We start from the raw sequence: 17,878 nt of genomic DNA, 5'->3' as shown, positions 1-17,878 counted from the left end.
AACATCTTCTAACACTTGCGGTCACTGTTTCGAAATCACAGTTGCATCTTTTGCAAGAACAGCTTCCTTGATTGCCGTCTTCCTGGTCACTATAGTAGTGATGGTTGATTGGGGTTTTGTATACAACCTGGCCAGCTCCGACACACGCACTCCACTTTCATACTTTGCAATTATCTCTCTCTCTTCATTTCAATAATCATTAGCACCCTTTTTCTCGAAGGGTTGGCACTAGAAGCTTTCTTGGGGCCCATGGTGAGTTATTTTGCAGAAACAAGCACCAAAAACACTGTGATAATATGGAGTGTACCGAATGTATCCTTAGATGCGAGCACACTGGTTGGCTTGTAAACACTGGCACACACAGGGCAGTTCAGGCCACATGTGGACATGTCTTGGACGAATTGCATGTGGCGGGTTTTTTAACGAGAACCGAGGCAAATTTTTTGCGTTAAAATGTATCGAATACTGGATTTATCGGATACCGATGCCATCGAGTACCGGGGGCCCACTGTATAATTAAAATTCATTACTCTTTACGTGTCTAGTATTAAGTAGTCTGTAAGCATTAGGTTTAGCCTGCCTGAAATGCCCCGGCATGATAGTGACTTTTTTTGTTCCTAACAAATCAAAATTGTCATCACACATTGTAAACTTTGCAAAGAAATAAAATCTTTATTTTTATCTTGAAGCAAAAGTTATCACGATTAATATATGATAGTGTAAACAAGTTATTAGATGTTTTAAACAGATTCAACATTGAAAAAACTCGCAACTTTTCATTCGCCGGTGATTTATGCTTATCGGCTGCGGTCGGAATCTTAACAGCCATAAAAATACTGCCATCCTGTATTTTATGCTTCACATTGAACTGTTCACAAAATTTGAAGAGCTGCTGTTATAATTTGCTTTTCTAGAGCCCTTTTTTTTATATATATATATTTTGGATTATGTGGAGTAAAATAAAGGTTGGATGTGAAAAGCAGGTTATAGTAAGAAAGAGATGATTGTGGATGTTATGAATGAGAAGAAGCTGGATGTCCTGGCTTTAAGTGAAACAAAGCTGAAGGGGGTGGGAGAGTTTCAGTGGAGAGGAATAAATGGGATTAGGTCAGGGGTTTCAAATAGAGTTAGAGCTAAAGAAGGAGTAGCAATAATGTTGAAGGATAAGCTATGGCAGGAAAAGAGGGACTATAAATGTATTAATTCAAGGATTATGTGGAGTAAAATAAAGATTGGATGTGAAAAGTGGGTTATAATAAGCGTGTATGCACCTGGAGAAGAGAGAAGTGTAGAGGAGAGAGAGAGATTCTGGGAAATGTTGAGTGAATGCGTGGGGAGTTTTGAATCAAGTGCGAGAGTAATGGTGGTTGGGGATTTCAATGCTAAAGTGGGTAAAAATGTTATGGAGGGAGTAGTAGGTAAATTTGGGGTGCCAGGGGTAAATGTAAATGGGGAGCCTTTAATTGAGCTATGTGTAGAAAGAGATTTGGTAATAAGTAATACATATTTTATGATAAAGAGGATAAATAAATGTACAGGGTATGATGTAGCACATAATGAAAGTAGTTTGTTAGATTATGTATTGGTGGATAAAAGGTTGATGGGTAGGCTCCAGGATGTACATGTTTATAGAGGGGCAACTGATGTATCGGATCATTATTTACTTGTAGCTACAGTTAGAGTAAGAGGTAGATGGGACAAGCAGAAGGTGGCAACAACAAGTAAGAGGGAGGTGAAAGTGTATAAACTAAGGGAGGAGGAAGTTCGGGCGAGATATAAGCGGCTATTGGCAGAAAGGTGGGCTAGTGCAAAGATGAGTAGTGGGGGGTTGAAGAGGGTTGGAATAGTTTTAAAAGTGCAGTATTAGAATGTGGGGCAGAAGTTTGTGGTTATAGGAGGGTGGGGGCAGGAGGAAAGAGGAGTGATTGGTGGAATCATGAAGTAAAGGGTGTGATAAAAGAGAAAAAGTTAAGCTTATGAGAGGTTTTTACAAAGAAGAGCAGAGTATATGGAGAGTAAAAGAAAGGTGAAGAGAGTGGTGAGAGAGTGCAAAAGGAGAGCAGATAGAGTGGGAGAGGCATTGTCAAGAACTTTTAATGAAAATTAGACAAAATTTTGGAGTGAGTTAAACAAGTTAAGAAAGCCTAGGGAAAGTATGGATTTGTCAGTTAAAAACAGAGTAGGGGAGTTAGTAGATGGGGAGATGGAGGTATTAGGTAGATGGTGAGAATATTTTGAGGAACTTTTAAATGTTGAGGAAGAAAGGGAGGCGGTAATTTCATGCACTGGCCAGGGAGGTATACCATCTTTTAGGAGTGAAGAAGAGCAGAATGTAAGCGTGGGCGAGGTACATTAGGTATTACGTAGAATAAAAGGGGGTAAAGCAGCTGGAACTGATGGGATCTTGACAGAAATGTTAAAAGCAGGGGGGGATATAGTGTTGGAGTGGTTGATACTTTTGTTTAATAAATGTTTGAAAGAGGTGAAGGTACCTAGGGATTGGCAGAGAGCATGTATAGTCCCTTTATATAAAGGGAAGTGGGACAAAAGAGATTGTAAAAATTATAGAGGAATAAGTTTACTGAGTATACCAGGAAAAGTATACGGTAGGGTTATAATTGAAAGAATTAGAGGTAAGACAGAATGTAGGATTGCGGATGAGCAAGGAGGTTTCAGAGTGGGTAGGGGATGTGTTGATCAAGTGTTTACATTGAAGCATATATGTGAACAGTATTTAGATAAAGGTAGGGAAGTTTTTATTGCATTTATGGATTTAGAAAAGGCGTATGATAGAGTGGATAGGGGAGCAATGTGGCAGATGTTGCAAGTATATGGAATAGGTGGTAAGTTACTAAATGCTGTAAAGAGCTTTTATGAGGATAGTGAGACTCAGGTTAGGGTGTGTAGAAGAGAGGGAGACTACTTCCTGGTAAAAGTAGGTCTTAGACAGGGATGTGTAATGTCACCATGGTTGTTTAATATATTTATAGATGGGGTTGTAAAAGAAGTAAATGCTAGGGTGTTCGGGAGAGGGGTGGGATTAAATTATGGGGAATCAAATACAAAATGGGAATTGACACAGTTACTTTTTGCTGATGATACTGTGCTTATGGGAGATTCTAAAGAAAAATTGCAAAGGTTAGTGGATGAGTTTGAGAATGTGTGTAAAGGTAGAAAGTTGAAAGTGAACATAAGTAAGATGATGAGGGTATCAAATGATTTAGATAAAGAAAAATTGGATATCAAATTGGGGAGGAGGAGTATGGAAGAAGTAAATATTTTCAGATACTTGGGAGTTGACGTGTCGGCGGATGGATTTATGAAGGATGAGGTTAATCATAGAATTGATGACGGAAAAAAGGTGAGTGGTGCGTTGAGGTATATGTGGAGTCAAAAAACGTTACCTATGGAGGCAAAGAAGGGAATGTATGAAAGTATAGTAGTACCAACACTCTTATATAGGCGTGAAGCTTGGGTGGTAAATGCTGCAGCGAGGAGACGGTTGGAGGCAGTGGAGATGTCCTGTCTAAGGGCAATGTGTGGTGTAAATATTATGCAGAAAATTCGGAGTGTGGAAATTAGGAGAAGGTGTGGAGTTAATAAAAGTATTAGTCAGCGGGCTGAAGAGGGGTTGTTGTGGTGGTTTGGTCATTTAGAGAGAATGGATCAAAGTAGAATGACATGGAGAGCATTTAAATCTGTAGGAGAAGGAAGGCGAGGTAGGGGTCATCCTCGAAAAGGTTGGAGGGAAGGGGTTAGGGAGGTTTTATGGGCGAGGGGCTTGGAGTTCCAGCAGGCATGCGTGAGCGTGTTTGATAGGAGTGAATGGAGACGAATGGCATTTGGACCTGATGATCTGTTGGAGTGTGAGCAGGGTAATATTTAGTGAAGGGATTCAGGGAAACCGGTTATTTTTATATAGCCAGACTTGAGTCCTGGAAACAAGAAGTACAATGCCTGCACTCTAAAGGAGGGGTTTGGGATATTAGCAGTTTGGAGGGATAAGTTGTGTATCTTTATACATATGTGCTTCTAAACTGTTGTGTTCTGAGCACCTCTGCAAAAACAGTGATAATGTGCGAGTGTGGTGAAAGTATTGAATGATGATGAAAGTATTTTCTTTTTGGGGATTTTCTTTCTTTTTGGGCCACCCTGCCTCGGTGGGAAACGGCCGACTTGTTAAAAAAAAAAAATTAGATAGGATGCTTTATTTCAGCACGATACAATGTTTGTAGAAAGGTGAATAACATTTAGGTGTACAATCAGAAAGTCCCTTAATATACAGAGCATTTCAGGCAAACTTTAGACTAACTTAAGATTAATAAGGCAGGGACAAAATTAGTGGTTTTATACATACAATCTCTTAGTGATTCTAAATATAAATTTAGGAGTTAAAATGAATTGAATATCTTTTAACTGATTGTATTTGTGTGGTTATTACTTGCTTCCTTAACTTATCTCATTATTTTCATTTGGCCAGATTTTGTTTATTCATTTTTTGTAGTTTTCCATCAGCTTTGAAACCATATTTTTATTTTATTCATTGAATAAAATATAATCCCACTTTTATGGTGTAAAATTTTGTTGTGTATTTTATGTATTTTTATAGTTTGTAATATTTTTGTCTGTTTACTTTTTCTGAAATATTTTCTTAGGCCTGTATATTTGAGTTTGTGGGGAGGGGGTTGATCTCCAGCTCTTGGTGCTGTTATATTTGAGTTTGTGGGGAGGGGGTTGATCTCCAGCTCTTGGTGCTGTTATATTTGAGTTTGTGGGGAGGGGGTTGATCTCCAGCTCTTGGTGCTGTTATATTTGAGTTTGTGGGGAGGGGGTTGATCTCCAGCTCTTGGTGCTGTTATATTTGAGTTTGTGGGGAGGGGGTTGATCTCCAGCTCTTGGTGCTGTTATATTTGAGTTTGTGGGGAGGGGGTTGATCTCTAGCTCTTGGTGCTGTTATATTTGAGTTTGTGGGGAGGGGGTTGATCTCCAGCTCTTGGTGCTGTTATATTTGAGTTTGTGGGGAGGGGTTGATCTCCAGCTCTTGGTGCTGTTATATTTGAGTTTGTGGGGAGGGGGTTGATCTCCAGCTCTTGGTGCTGTTATATTTGAGTTTGTGGGGAGGGGTTGATCTCCAGCTCTTGGTGCTGTTATATTTGAGTTTGTGGGGAGGGGTTGATCTCCAGCTCTTGGTGCTGTTATATTTGAGTTTGTGGGGAGGGGGTTGATCTCCAGCTCTTGGTGCTGTTATATTTGAGTTTGTGGGGAGGGGGTTGATCTCCAGCTCTTGGTGCTGTTATATTTGAGTTTGTGGGGAGGGGTTGATCTCCAGCTCTTGGTGCTGTTATATTTGAGTTTGTGGGGAGGGGTTGATCTCCAGCTCTTGGTGCTGTTATATTTGAGTTTGTGGGGAGGGGGTTGATCTCCAGCTCTTGGTGCTGTTATATTTGAGTTTGTGGGGAGGGGGTTGATCTCCAGCTCTTGGTGCTGTTATATTTGAGTTTGTGGGGAGGGGTTGATCTCCAGCTCTTGGTGCTGTTATATTTGAGTTTGTGGGGAGGGGTTGATCTCCAGCTCTTGGTGCTGTTATATTTGAGTTTGTGGGGAGGGGTTGATCTCCAGCTCTTGGTGCTGTTATATTTGAGTTTGTGGGGAGGGGGTTGATCTCCAGCTCTTGGTGCTGTTATATTTGAGTTTGTGGGGAGGGGGTTGATCTCCAGCTCTTGGTGCTGTTATATTTGAGTTTGTGGGGAGGGGGTTGATCTCCAGCTCTTGGTGCTGTTATATTTGAGTTTGTGGGGAGGGGGTTGATCTCCAGCTCTTGGTGCTGTTATATTTGAGTTTGTGGGGAGGGGGTTGATCTCCAGCTCTTGGTGCTGTTATATTTGAGTTTGTGGGGAGGGGGTTGATCTCCAGCTCTTGGTGCTGTTATATTTGAGTTTGTGGGGAGGGGGTTGATCTCCAGCTCTTGGTGCTGTTATATTTGAGTTTGTGGGGAGGGGGTTGATCTCCAGCTCTTGGTGCTGTCATATTTGAGTTTGTGGGGAGGGGGTTGATCTCCAGCTCTTGGTGCTGTTATATTTGAGTTTGTGGGGCGGGGGTTGATCTCCAGCTCTTGGTGCTGTTATATTTGAGTTTGTGGGGAGGGGGTTGATCTCCAGCTCTTGGTGCTGTTATATTTGAGTTTGTGGGGAGGGGGTTGATCTCCAGCTCTTGGTGCTGTTATATTTGAGTTTGTGGGGAGGGGGTTGATCTCCAGCTCTTGGTGCTGTTATATTTGAGTTTGTGGGGAGGGGGTTGATCTCCAGCTCTTGGTGCTATCTGTTATATATCCTTCCTCTAGTCATACTGTGCTCTATATGTCATCTCTTAATGTCTTTTATTTTTGCCACACTAACAGCTTGACGACATTGACAAGTCCATGAGAAATCTGGAGAGAAAGCGAGCTGAGAAATTTGCAAAGAAATCAAAATTCGACGAGATGGATGTAGAGATCGCAAAGGCAGAGAAAGTTTTGGTAGCAGCTGCCAAGAGTGTCCAAAGTTTGCAAAAACACATTGGCTCAGTCGAAAATAAGATGGAGCGGAAGAGAGCGGAAAGGTTAGTACGACATAATGGAAGCTTACCACTGTAGTACGTACTTGTCAACAGTTCATTACTGCTGTAACTTTCTTAGCTACCATAACACGGGCCCAGTCCCTGGACCTATTATGTACCTCTGTAATGTTGAGGTACAGTCCCTGGACCTATTATGTACCTCTGTAATGTTGAGGTACAGTCCCTGGACCTATTATGTACCTCTGTAATGTTGAGGTACAGTCCCTGGACCTATTATGTACCTCTGTAATGTTGAGGTACAGTCCCTGGACCTATTATGTACCTCTGTAATGTTGAGGTACAGTCCCTGGACCTATTATGTACCTCTGTAATGTTGAGGTACAGTCCCTGGACCCATTGTGTATCTAATGTTGAGGTACAGTCCCTGGACCTATTATGTACCTCTGTAATGTTGAGGTACAGTCCCTGGACCTATTATGTACCTCTGTAATGTTGAGGTACAGTCCCTGGACCTATTATGTACCTCTGTAATGTTGAGGTACAGTCCCTGGACCTATTATGTACCTCTGTAATGTTGAGGTACAATCCCTGGACCCATTGTGTATCTAATGTTGAGGTACAGTCCCTGGACCTATTATGTACCTCTGTAATGTTGAGGTACAGTCCCTGGACCCATTATGTATCTGTAATGTTGAGGTACAGTCCTTGGACCCATTATATACCTCTGTAATGTTGAGGTACAGTCCTTGGACCCATTATATACCTATAATGTTGAGGTACAGTCCCTGGACCCATTATATACCTGTAATGTTGAGGTACAGTCCTTGGACCCATTATATACCTCTGTAATGTTGAGGTACAGTCCCTGGACCCATTATATACCTGTAATGTTGAGGTACAGTCCTTGGACCCATTATGTATCTGCAATACTAATTGACTACCACTGCATGAATATTTGTTTTTAGAATGAAGATATTTACAATAAATCACACTTCAAGTTTTGGGTTTATGACCATGTGGGTTTAGCGCTCCTCCACGAATATAATACGGTAAATCATCAATTTAGTGGACTAATTGGGGTTGAAGGTTATATCAAAATAATGTTAAAAACTGGAAAAGTGCACTAGTACTCTATTGTACATCTAATATAGTACTGTAAGCACAGTGTACAGTTACACTACAGTATACAGTTATACTGTATCCACAGTGTACAGTTATACTACAGTGTACAGTTATACTGTATCCACAGTGTAGAGTTATACTATATACACAGTGTACAGTTATACTGTATCCACAGTGTATAGTTATACTGTGTACACAGTGTACAGTTATACTGTGTACACAGTGTAGTTATATTGTATCCACAGTGTACAGTTATACTATATACACAGTGTATAGTTATACTGTGTACACAGTGTACAGTTATACTGTATCCACAGTGTATAGTTATACTGTATCCACAGTGTAGAGTTATACTATATACACAGTGTACAGTTATACTGTATCCACAGTGTATAGTTATACTGTGTACACAGTGTACAGTTATACTGTATCCACAGTGTATAGTTATACTGTGTACACAGTGTATAGTTATACTGTGTACACAGTGTAGAGTTATACTATATACACAGTGTACAGTTATACTGTATCCACAGTGTATAGTTATACTGTATACACAGTGTATAGTTATACTGTGTACACAGTGTAGAGTTATACTATATACACAGTGTACAGTTATACTGTATCCACAGTGTATAGTTATACTGTGTACACAGTGTATAGTTATACTGTGTACACAGTGTAGAGTTATACTATATACACAGTGTACAGTTATACTGTATCCACAGTGTACAGTTATACTGTATCCACAGTGTACAGTTATACTGTATCCACAGTGTACAGTTATACTGTATCCACAGTGTACAGTTATACTGTATCCACAGTTATACTGTACACTGTTTCCACACCCCTACAACTTGTTTGTATACTATTCCAGCTCCCACAACACTCCCACACCCCTACAACTTGTTTGTATACTTTTCCAGCTCCCACAACACTCCCATATTCCTACAACTTCTTTACAAACTGATCACATCGATTCCAGGCTGAGGGACTGATTACCTCAAACTCCTGATCTAAACTATCTTCTTTCTATTGGACTGATGAAGTCACTTTGTGGTAAAATGTTTCCACAATAAAGAACCCAGGTGTTGCACGTGTCTTAATTATCATTCTCATTCAGTCATGTCTGCTGACATTGCAGTTGCAATTGTTCTTGCAGTATATATTGATAGTTTAATCTCCTGTGTGTGCAGGCACTCAATTCTGAAGCAGTGTAAGATGGAAGACATTAGGGTGCCCATGATACAAGGCAACTTGGACGACGTTGAGAGAGAAGATCAGGGGGCATCTGCATCCACGTCAGAATATTCATCCGAGATCAGCACCCGTGTCAGTATTTTCTCAAGTTATGCCTTCTTCCACTTTATTTAATAAGTTGCATTTCTCATTTCCCACTAACCATTCTTTTATATATTTTTTTCCACAACCTGCCACATCCTACTGAGGCAGAGTAACCTACAAAAGAAAAACGAAAGTTTCTCTTTTTTAAATTCAGTAATGTATACAGGAGAAGGGGTTACTAGCCCCTTCCTCCTGGCATTTTAGTTGCCTCCTACGACACGTATGGTTTACGTAAGAAGAATTCTGTTCCACCTTTATTATATGATTATCAATCCATTTTTTCCTAGATTCATACATTAATTTTCAGTTTTTCTTCCTTTATTTCTGTCAGGAATTTGTATAGTCTTGTTTACCTGGAGAGAGAGATGTTAGTCATTAGATTAAATAAAATTATTAATGTAACACATCTTTGATGCCCTGAACAGTAAAAGCACATCTTAGTTTACAGCTACGCTTATTGATTCACTACATTTAGGTATCTCGGAAATCTTGTTTTGTATGCCACCTGTGTCATCCTTTGTCTCCATTTGGTCTCTGAGGAGCTCAAAGAAATTAACACTCTATGCTCAATAATAACCCCACCTGGAGACAGACTCAGAATATTGATTGATCTGTATATTTTGATCCCCTTCTGGGATCCTTTTCGGTATATACATAAGTGATAGGAAAACATGAATTTAAAGGGGAGGTTGCATCTTATTTTGAATTTTCGCTGTGATTTTTTTTTTTTTTTTGGTTTTTCTTGCAAAGTCATTATTAAAGCACATAATACAGTATTAGAGTGATATGACAAGAAAAACTATACTCTCGTACATTCCCCTCTTTGCCTCCAAGGACAAAGTTCTTTGTCTCCACAGACTCCTAAGTGCACCACTCACTCTTTTCCCCTCTTCAATTCTATGATTCACCTCATCTTTCATAGACCCATCCGCTGACACGTCCACTCCCAAATATCTGAATACATTCACCTCCTCCATACTCTCTCCCTCCAATCTGATATCCAATCTTTCATCACCTAATCTTTTTGTTATCCTCATAACCTTACTCTTTCCTGTATTCACTTTTAATTTACTTCTTTTGCACACCCTACCAAATTCATCCACCAATCTCTGCAACTTCTCTTCAGAATCTCCCAAGAGCACAGTGTCATCAGCAAAGAGCAACTGTGACAACTCCCACTTTATGTGTGATTCTTTATCTTTTAACTCCATGCCTCTTGCCAAGACCCTCGCATTTACTTCTCTTACAACCCCATCTATAAATATATTAAACAATTATAGTTTTACCAACGCTCTTATATGGGTGTGAAGCATGGGTGATGAATGTTGCAGCGAGGAGAAGGCTGGAGGCAGTGGAGATGTCATGTCTGAGAGCAATGTGTGGTGTGAATATAATGCAGAGAATTCGTAGTTTGGAAGTTAGGAGGAGGTGCGGGATTACCAAAACTGTTGTCCAGAGGGCTGAGGAAGGGTTGTTGAGGTGGTTCGGACATGTGGAGAGAATGGAGCGAAACAGAATAACTTCAAGAGTGTATCAGTCTGTAGTGGAAGGAAGGCGGGGTAGGGGTCAGCCTAGGAAAGGTTGGAGGGAGGGGGTAAAGGAGGTTTTGTGTGCGAGGGGCTTGGACTTCCAGCAGGCATGCGTGAGTGTGTTTGATAGGAGTGAATGGAGGCAAATGGTTTTTAATACTTGACGTGCTGTTGGAGTGTGAGCAAAGTAACATTTATGAAGGGGTTCAGGGAAACTGGCAGGCCGGACTTGAGTCCTGGAGATGGGAAGTACAGTGCCTGCACTCTGAAGGAGGGGTGTTAATGTTGCAGTTTAAAAACTGTAGTGTAAAGCACCCTTCTGGCAAGACAGTGATGGAGTGGATGATGGTGAAAGTTTTTCTTTTTCGGGTCACCCTGCCTTGGTGGGAATCGGCCAGTGTGATAATAAAAAAATTAAAAAATGACAAGAAAATATTCATATGCGCTTTAAGAATTACGTTGGACCATTGAGTGCTTGCTTTCTCTTGTTCTCCGAGGCTTCATGTAATCTACTGTGTACTACGAGGAATGTAAATAGTCTAGGAAATGAATTGGGGTAACCCATGCTGTCTTAGAATATGGAGGAAAAAGTTGAAGATTCCACTGATTTGTTAGAGTTGCAATAATGGGAGACAGCACATGTGCTGCTTGTTTGCACATGATTGGTGGCAAGACAGTGACAGAGCGAGTGATGATGAATGTTTTTTCGTTTTCAGGTCGCCGTGCCTTGGTGGGAAACAGGTGATGTGTTAAAAAAAAAAATACTGACACGATCAGGATTACACATACACAGCACCTGGGTATCTAATTGATGATGGTTCACCAATCAGTAGCTTGATCAGCTCACCACAGATACCCAGGTGTTGCACACATCTAATTCCTCAGTTTATAGTATTAACATCTAACTTATATAATAATAATAATTATCTTCATCTAGGTAGTAGGTTGGTAGACAGCAGCCGCCCAGGGAGGTACTACCGTCCTGCCAAGTGAGTGTAAAACGAAAGCCTGTAATTGTTTTACACGATGGTAGGATTGCTGGTGTCCTTTTTTCTGTCTCATAAACATGCAAGATTTCAGGTACGTCTTGCTACTTCTACTTCCACTTAGGTCACACTATACATACATGTACAAGCATATATATACACACACCCCTCTGGGTTTTCTGCTATTTTCTTTCTAGTTCTTGTTTATTTCCTCTTACCTCCATGGGGAAGTGGAACAGAATTCTTCCTCGTAAGCCATGCGTGTTGTAAGAGGCGACTAAAATGTCGGGAGCAAGGGGCTAGTAACCCCTTCTCCTGTATAAATTACTAAATTTAAATAAGAGAAACTTTTGTTTTTCTTTTTGGGCCACCCTGCCTTCATGGGATACGGCCGGTTTGTTGAAAGAAGAAAGAATTATTTTAATTTCTACAAGTACGTGTCCAGGGTATACAGGCCTGACATCAATGACATTCTGCTATATAGAAAGCCTCATGTTATGCAGAGCATTTTGGCCAAATTAGGTCAGTTTTGTCCTGAGGATGCAACCCACGCCAGTCAGCTAACACCCAGGTATGTACTTACTGCTAGGTGAATAGGGACAGTAGGTGTCTTACGGAAATACATCCTAATGTTTCCACCTGCAATGGGGATCAACCCCCAGACCTCAGTGTGTGAGCTGAGTGCACTACCAACCCAGCTATGGGACACAAGCACATTAATTATATTTCACATTTAAGGTGGTGTATGAGAGAGAGGAGAGGATCGTGGTGGACTACTCTGCCCTGCCTGACTCCCTCAAGGACCTGGATGACATGGATGAAGTCCACACAACTGAAGAAGACATGGCTAAGCAAATCACCGATCTCGAGAACACCTTACAGCGTATCAAGGTAATTACACCTCCCCATTTAAGGTATTAAATCAGTTTTATTTACTTTTCCTTTATTTTTTCTCTAGGTAATAATGCTACATTTTTGTAGCTCAGTAATTTTAGCTTGTAATCTTGAAGCCATTAACAGTACAGTAATTATTTTCTCCTTTGAAAACTTTATTTCTTATATTCATTTTTTGTTTTATATTTGTTATCTTCACCTGTAAGTTGCTATCCTTAGCTTTGTTATTGTTATCTTTAACTGTAAGTTATTTTTAGCTGTGTTATTATCTTTAACTGTAAGTTATCTTTGTGTTAGTGTTTAACTGTACGTTATTTTTAGCTGTGTTATTGTTATCTTTAACTGTAAATTATCTTTAGCTATGTTATTGTTATCTCTAAGTTATTATCTTTAGCACTGTTATCGTTATCTTTAATTCTGTAAAGTTTGCTTTTATTTTAAGTATGTTAGCCATGTTACTGTCTCATAACCTGTATATCTGTGACCAGTTGAGAGGTCTACTCTTGCAGTCCGCCCAGGTGACCAGACCCGCTGGTTGATGGTCTGATCAACCAGACTGTTGCTGCCTGCACCATGCTGGCTTACACAACCATCACAGCCACACTCGCCTGCCACTTCGAGTAGAAATCTGTTTAATTTCCTGTTGAAGACATCTGCCTGTGTTAGTATACCCCACGTTGTTGTAGAATAATGCATAGTATACCTCATGCTGTTGTAGAATAATATATAGTATACCTCATGTTATGGAAAATACATAGAGTAACCCATGTTGTTTTAAATTAATCCTTAAACTGTCCAAACGCTGATCTGCGTAGTGCTCCAAACATAGATCTACATTCTTTTTTTTTTTTTTTTTTACATTTGCAAGCATGTAAAATAAAACGTAGATCTACGTTCAGAGTGCTACGCACATGAACGTAGATCTACGTTTGGACAGTTTAACCCTTAAACTGTCCAAACGTAGATATACGTTTACATGCGGCAGGCCCTGTTTTTTTTTTTTTTTTTTACATGCTTTCAAATGGGGAAAATCAAGGTCAGAGCACTACGCACGTGAGCGTAGATCTACGTTTGGACAGTTTAAGGGTTAAGGGTTAATACATACTACATTCTTACTACAGTGTAGTACATGTAGGGAACAACAGACCCAGTTCCTTTAATAAAGTCCTTTCCACCAGCATCAAGGCACCCCCTCCTTGAGCCATCCACCAGCATCAAGGCACCCTCTCTTCCTTGAACCATCCACAAAAATCAAGAGTCCTCCTCTTTCTCCTCCTCCTCCTCCTCTTCCTCTTCCTCCTCTTCCTCCTCCTCCTCTTCCTCCTCCTCCTCCCTCCTCTTCTTCCTCCTCTTCTTCCTCCTCTTCTTCCTCCTCTTCTTCCTCCTCTTCGTCCTCCTCCTTACTCCTCCCTTCTCCTTCCTCCTCCTCCTCCTACCTTCTCCTTCCTCCTCCTCCTCCTACCTTCTCCTTCCTCCTCCTCCTCCTACCTTCTCCCTCCTCTTCCCTCTACCCTTCCCTCCTCCTCCCTCCCTCCCTCCCTCCTCCCTCCTTTGAGCTCTCCACCAACATCAAGGCACCTCCTTGAAAGAAATACAGTGGACCCCCGCCTTATGATCAGCTCCCAACTCCAACAATTATGTAAGTGTATTTTTGTAAGTGCTTCTGTAAGTGTATTTTTGTAAGTGCTTTTGTACGTATATTTTTGGGGGTCTGAAACGGACTAATCTAATTTACAGCATTCCTTTTGGGAACAAATTCGTTCGGTAACGGCTCCCGAACAGACTTCTGGAATGAATTAATATCGTAAGTCGGGGTCCACTGTATTATTGTATCTTAAATTCTTATATAATTCATTTAAACCCCTGGTGCAGGGGTAATATTGGCATTAATAAAAAGCATAGCTGATAACTAATATTTATTGCTTATTAAATGCTGCATTTTTATGAAGAGTTGTATATAAAATTGCTTTTCTCTATTCCTGGTGAAATTGATGATTTGTTTTGTTGAACATGATAATTATCAATACAGGAGGGCCCTGCATATGTGGCACCTATTTTCAGTGTTCCACATTTTTGTTGGCCTCAAATTGAGCCATTGTTCATTTTGTTCCACCCACTGATGATTGTCTCCAGTGGGTGGAACAATGGCTCAATTGAATGCCAACGAGAACGTGGAACAGCAAAAATAGGTGTTGTGTATGTGAGGCTTTCCTGTATTGTCACACTGTTGCAAACAAACCACGGAACAGGTGGGGTTTGAGCTCATGGCGAGTGAGTCTTTAAACTTAGCTGGCCCAGTGCTTATGCACTGGCCTGGAATTTTGCCACTCACTTACCATAGGGTCTGACCCCCCACCTGTACTGTGGTTTCATAATTAATGCACTGTTTTGATACGTGTGTGTGGGCTTACCCCAGGTGCCCAACATGAAGGCTAAGGAGAAGCTGGGCGAGATGAAAGAGAAACTCGAGGAGACAAACTATGAACTTGCCACTGCCCGAAAACACGTTAAAAAGACCCAGCAGGCATTCGAGAGAGCCAAAAATGCTCGATATGATCTCTTCATGACATTCTTTGAGCACATCTCCAATGAGATTGATGGCATTTATAAGGTGAGTCATGAGATTTGTTTTATTGATATGCAGATACAGTGGACCCCCGCTTTACGATCAGCTCCCAATGCGACCAGTTATGTAAGTGTATTTATGTAAGTGCGTTTGCACTTGTATGTTTGGGGGTCTGAAATGGACTAATCTAATTCACAATATTCCTTATGGGAGCAAATTCATTCAGTAATGGCACCTGAACATACTTCTGGAATGAAATAATATCGTAAGCCGGGGGTCCACTGTATTTGTGTAGCCAGACTTGAGTCCTGGAGAGGGTAAGCATGTGCCTACACTCTGAAGGAGGGGTGGAGACATTTACAGTTTTGAACTGTAGTATTGGTGCTCCTCTGGCAAGACATTGATGGAGGGAGTGATGGTGAAAATGTTTCTTCTTTTTTGGGTCACCCTGCCTCAGTGGGAGATGGCCAGTTCGTTAAAAAAAAGTTTTATTTGTATAGTAATTTCAAGAAAAATACTGCACAATTCAAACCATGGAACAGGTAGAGTTGGAACCCATGTCGAGTGAGTCATAAAACTCCAGGTCATGGGTTCAGTCCCCCACCCATTCCATGGTTTATTTACATTGATGTTTGTATGTTTTCATGCATCACTGCACCATTACTTATACAGTAATACTGTAATAATGAATTTCTCAAAAGTACTGTATTCAGCTAAGAGCATTTGTGACAGCTCCCATATTGTGTCACTGTCGTCTAGCCTAGTGGGAACTGAGGGGTTCTGCTGTGGCCTACGGCTCACATTTGATGGGTTTCGTGATGTCATAGCTAGTAAGGGAGCTTATCTATAAAGTAGCTGGGATTATCTAAGTATACTACACAAGTACACAGTAACACTTCTGACATCAGATTCATTATCTCTTCAACCCATGTCGCTTCCCAGCACTAGTGCAGGAGTCCTGAGGAACATTTACAGTGATGGCTCTTCATATATTGATAAACAAAGTACCACATGTTAGTGTAGCTAAAGTTAATGGAACAAACCAGTCATGGATAACAAGCCATTTCCAGCATCTACACTACAGGTGGTACTTGGAGAAGAGGGCAGACTAAATAGAGCAATGTGTATTAAGTGTGGCAGAAAATAAAGTAATATAAGAATTTCTGGCTCCATGAGGAAGTGGAAGAGAGTCCTTCCTCCATAAGTCATGCGTGTTGTAAGAGGCTACTGAAATTCCGGGAGCAAGGGACTAGTAACCCCTTCCGTATAATTGATTAAATTTAAAAAACGAAAACTTTCGTTTTACCTTTTAGGTCACCCTGCCTTGGTGGGATATGACTGGTTTGTTGAAAAAAAATTGTGGTTATGTGGTAACATTGCTATTTTATTGAATTTACTTTGAGTTTTTATGGTTGTTTATGACAATTTTAGAAATACCTTCCTAATTTTAATTCTGTTTCTGTATTTTTTATTTCATATAGCCATCAAATTAGTGGGAGGAGGTGTGGAAGAAGTGAATGTACAATCGGTCTGTAAAAGTTCACGTGACCCATAGATTAAATGTGTGTTCAAGATTTGTGGAGAGAAAAGTTTTTTGGAGGCAAAAGGGGAATGGACTACCTGGAGTCTGCCTGGGGGTGTTCCAGGGGTCAGTGTCCCCGTGGTTCGGTCCTTGACCAGGCCTCGTAGTGGATCAGGGCTTGATTAACCAGGCTGTACTGCTGGCTGTATGCAATCCAAAGTATGTATGAGCCACAGCCTAGCTGGTCAGGTACTTACTTTAAGTTACCATCGCTATTATATGGTTATGAGTAAACATTGCAACGAGGAGGCTGGAGGCAATAGATATTTCATGGTTTAAGAGCAATGCAATGTGTGAATTTCATGCAGAAAATTCATAGTATAGAAATCAGATAACTGTGTGGGGTTACCAGAGGTAAAAGAGAGCTGAGAAGGCATTCTTGAGGTGGTTTGGGCATTGGGGAAATTATGAGGCAGAATAGGATGTCCAAGGTGTATAAATCTAGGGTGGAAGGAAGTAGGGATAGGAGTCATCCTGGGAAATGGTGGAGAAAAGGATAAAAAAAAAATGGGGTTTGAGTACTTGGAGCTTGAGCATCCAGCAGGCTTGTGAGTGCTTGTGAAATCAGATCGACTGGAGACGAGTTATTTTTATGACTTGATGTGCTGTTGGAGTTTGAGTAAGGTAACAGTGTTGAAGGGATTCAGGGAAAACTGGCTAACTGGACCTCAACACTATAGTTAGGTATAGTATAGGAGGGAATATGTAGGACTCAGTTTCTGGACTCATTATATGCCTCTTCTCCTTTGCATACTGCCAGCATTATAGGTAATACAGCTATGAAACTAATTACAGTAACTAGCTGGGCATAGAGAGAAACTTTTGAAATTCATTAATTTGTATTGTAGTACGTATCTAGTTTAATTGATTTCAGCCATAAATTATTGACATTGTCATACCTTATAACACATACTGTAGTGTACAGGAGGGCCCTGCATATTCAACACTGTTTTCAGTGTTCCACTTTTTGGTTTTCATTTGAGCCATTGTTCATTATGTTCAGTGCCTTTTCCACCATTTTTATACAATAGTTGCATAAGGGAATGGCAACCAGCACCATATTTTAAGGTGAGTATTGTATATATTGTGTATTTGTTTTATTTTTGTATCTGTTTTTTATGCCTAGCTGTATTGAGCACTTAACATATGATAGTGTAAACACGTTATTAGGCATTTTAGACGCATTCACTATTGAAAAAATTGCTATTTTATATCCGGTGGTGATTTTTGCTTATCATCAGGGGTTGGGAACATAACAGCTGTAGAAATTGGCCTTCCCCGTATTTTCTATAATTCCTGTCTT

At 40.5% G+C, this 17,878-nt stretch overlaps 1 protein-coding gene across 3 annotated transcripts in view; it reads left to right on the top strand.

The window, feature by feature from the left end:
- LOC128697300 (structural maintenance of chromosomes protein 1A) overlaps window positions 1–17,878 on the top strand; it is an 81,799-nt gene that overhangs the window by 41,467 nt on the left and 22,454 nt on the right. The window contains exons 10-14 of one of the 3 annotated variants that reach the window (XR_011394567.1): window positions 6,398–6,597; window positions 8,871–9,006; window positions 12,272–12,424; window positions 12,937–13,088; window positions 14,844–14,969. Coding sequence is in view for 1 of the 3 variants with exons in the window: in XM_070104153.1 (XP_069960254.1) it covers window positions 6,398–6,597; window positions 8,871–9,006; window positions 12,272–12,424; window positions 14,844–15,038 (684 nt within the window). In the remaining 2 variants the exon portion in view is untranslated. Of the gene's footprint in view, window positions 1–6,397; window positions 6,598–8,870; window positions 9,007–12,271; window positions 12,425–12,915; window positions 13,089–14,843; window positions 15,039–17,878 lie in introns of those variants that run through there. The other 2 variants (XR_011394566.1, XM_070104153.1) reach the window with 2 other exon arrangements.

Source organism: Cherax quadricarinatus, chromosome 89 (assembly GCF_038502225.1).
Source record: "Cherax quadricarinatus isolate ZL_2023a chromosome 89, ASM3850222v1, whole genome shotgun sequence".
Taxonomy (NCBI): domain Eukaryota; kingdom Metazoa; phylum Arthropoda; class Malacostraca; order Decapoda; family Parastacidae; genus Cherax; species Cherax quadricarinatus.
Note: the sequence above shows the minus strand (reverse complement) of the source record. Positions and strands in the feature narration are given on the sequence as shown.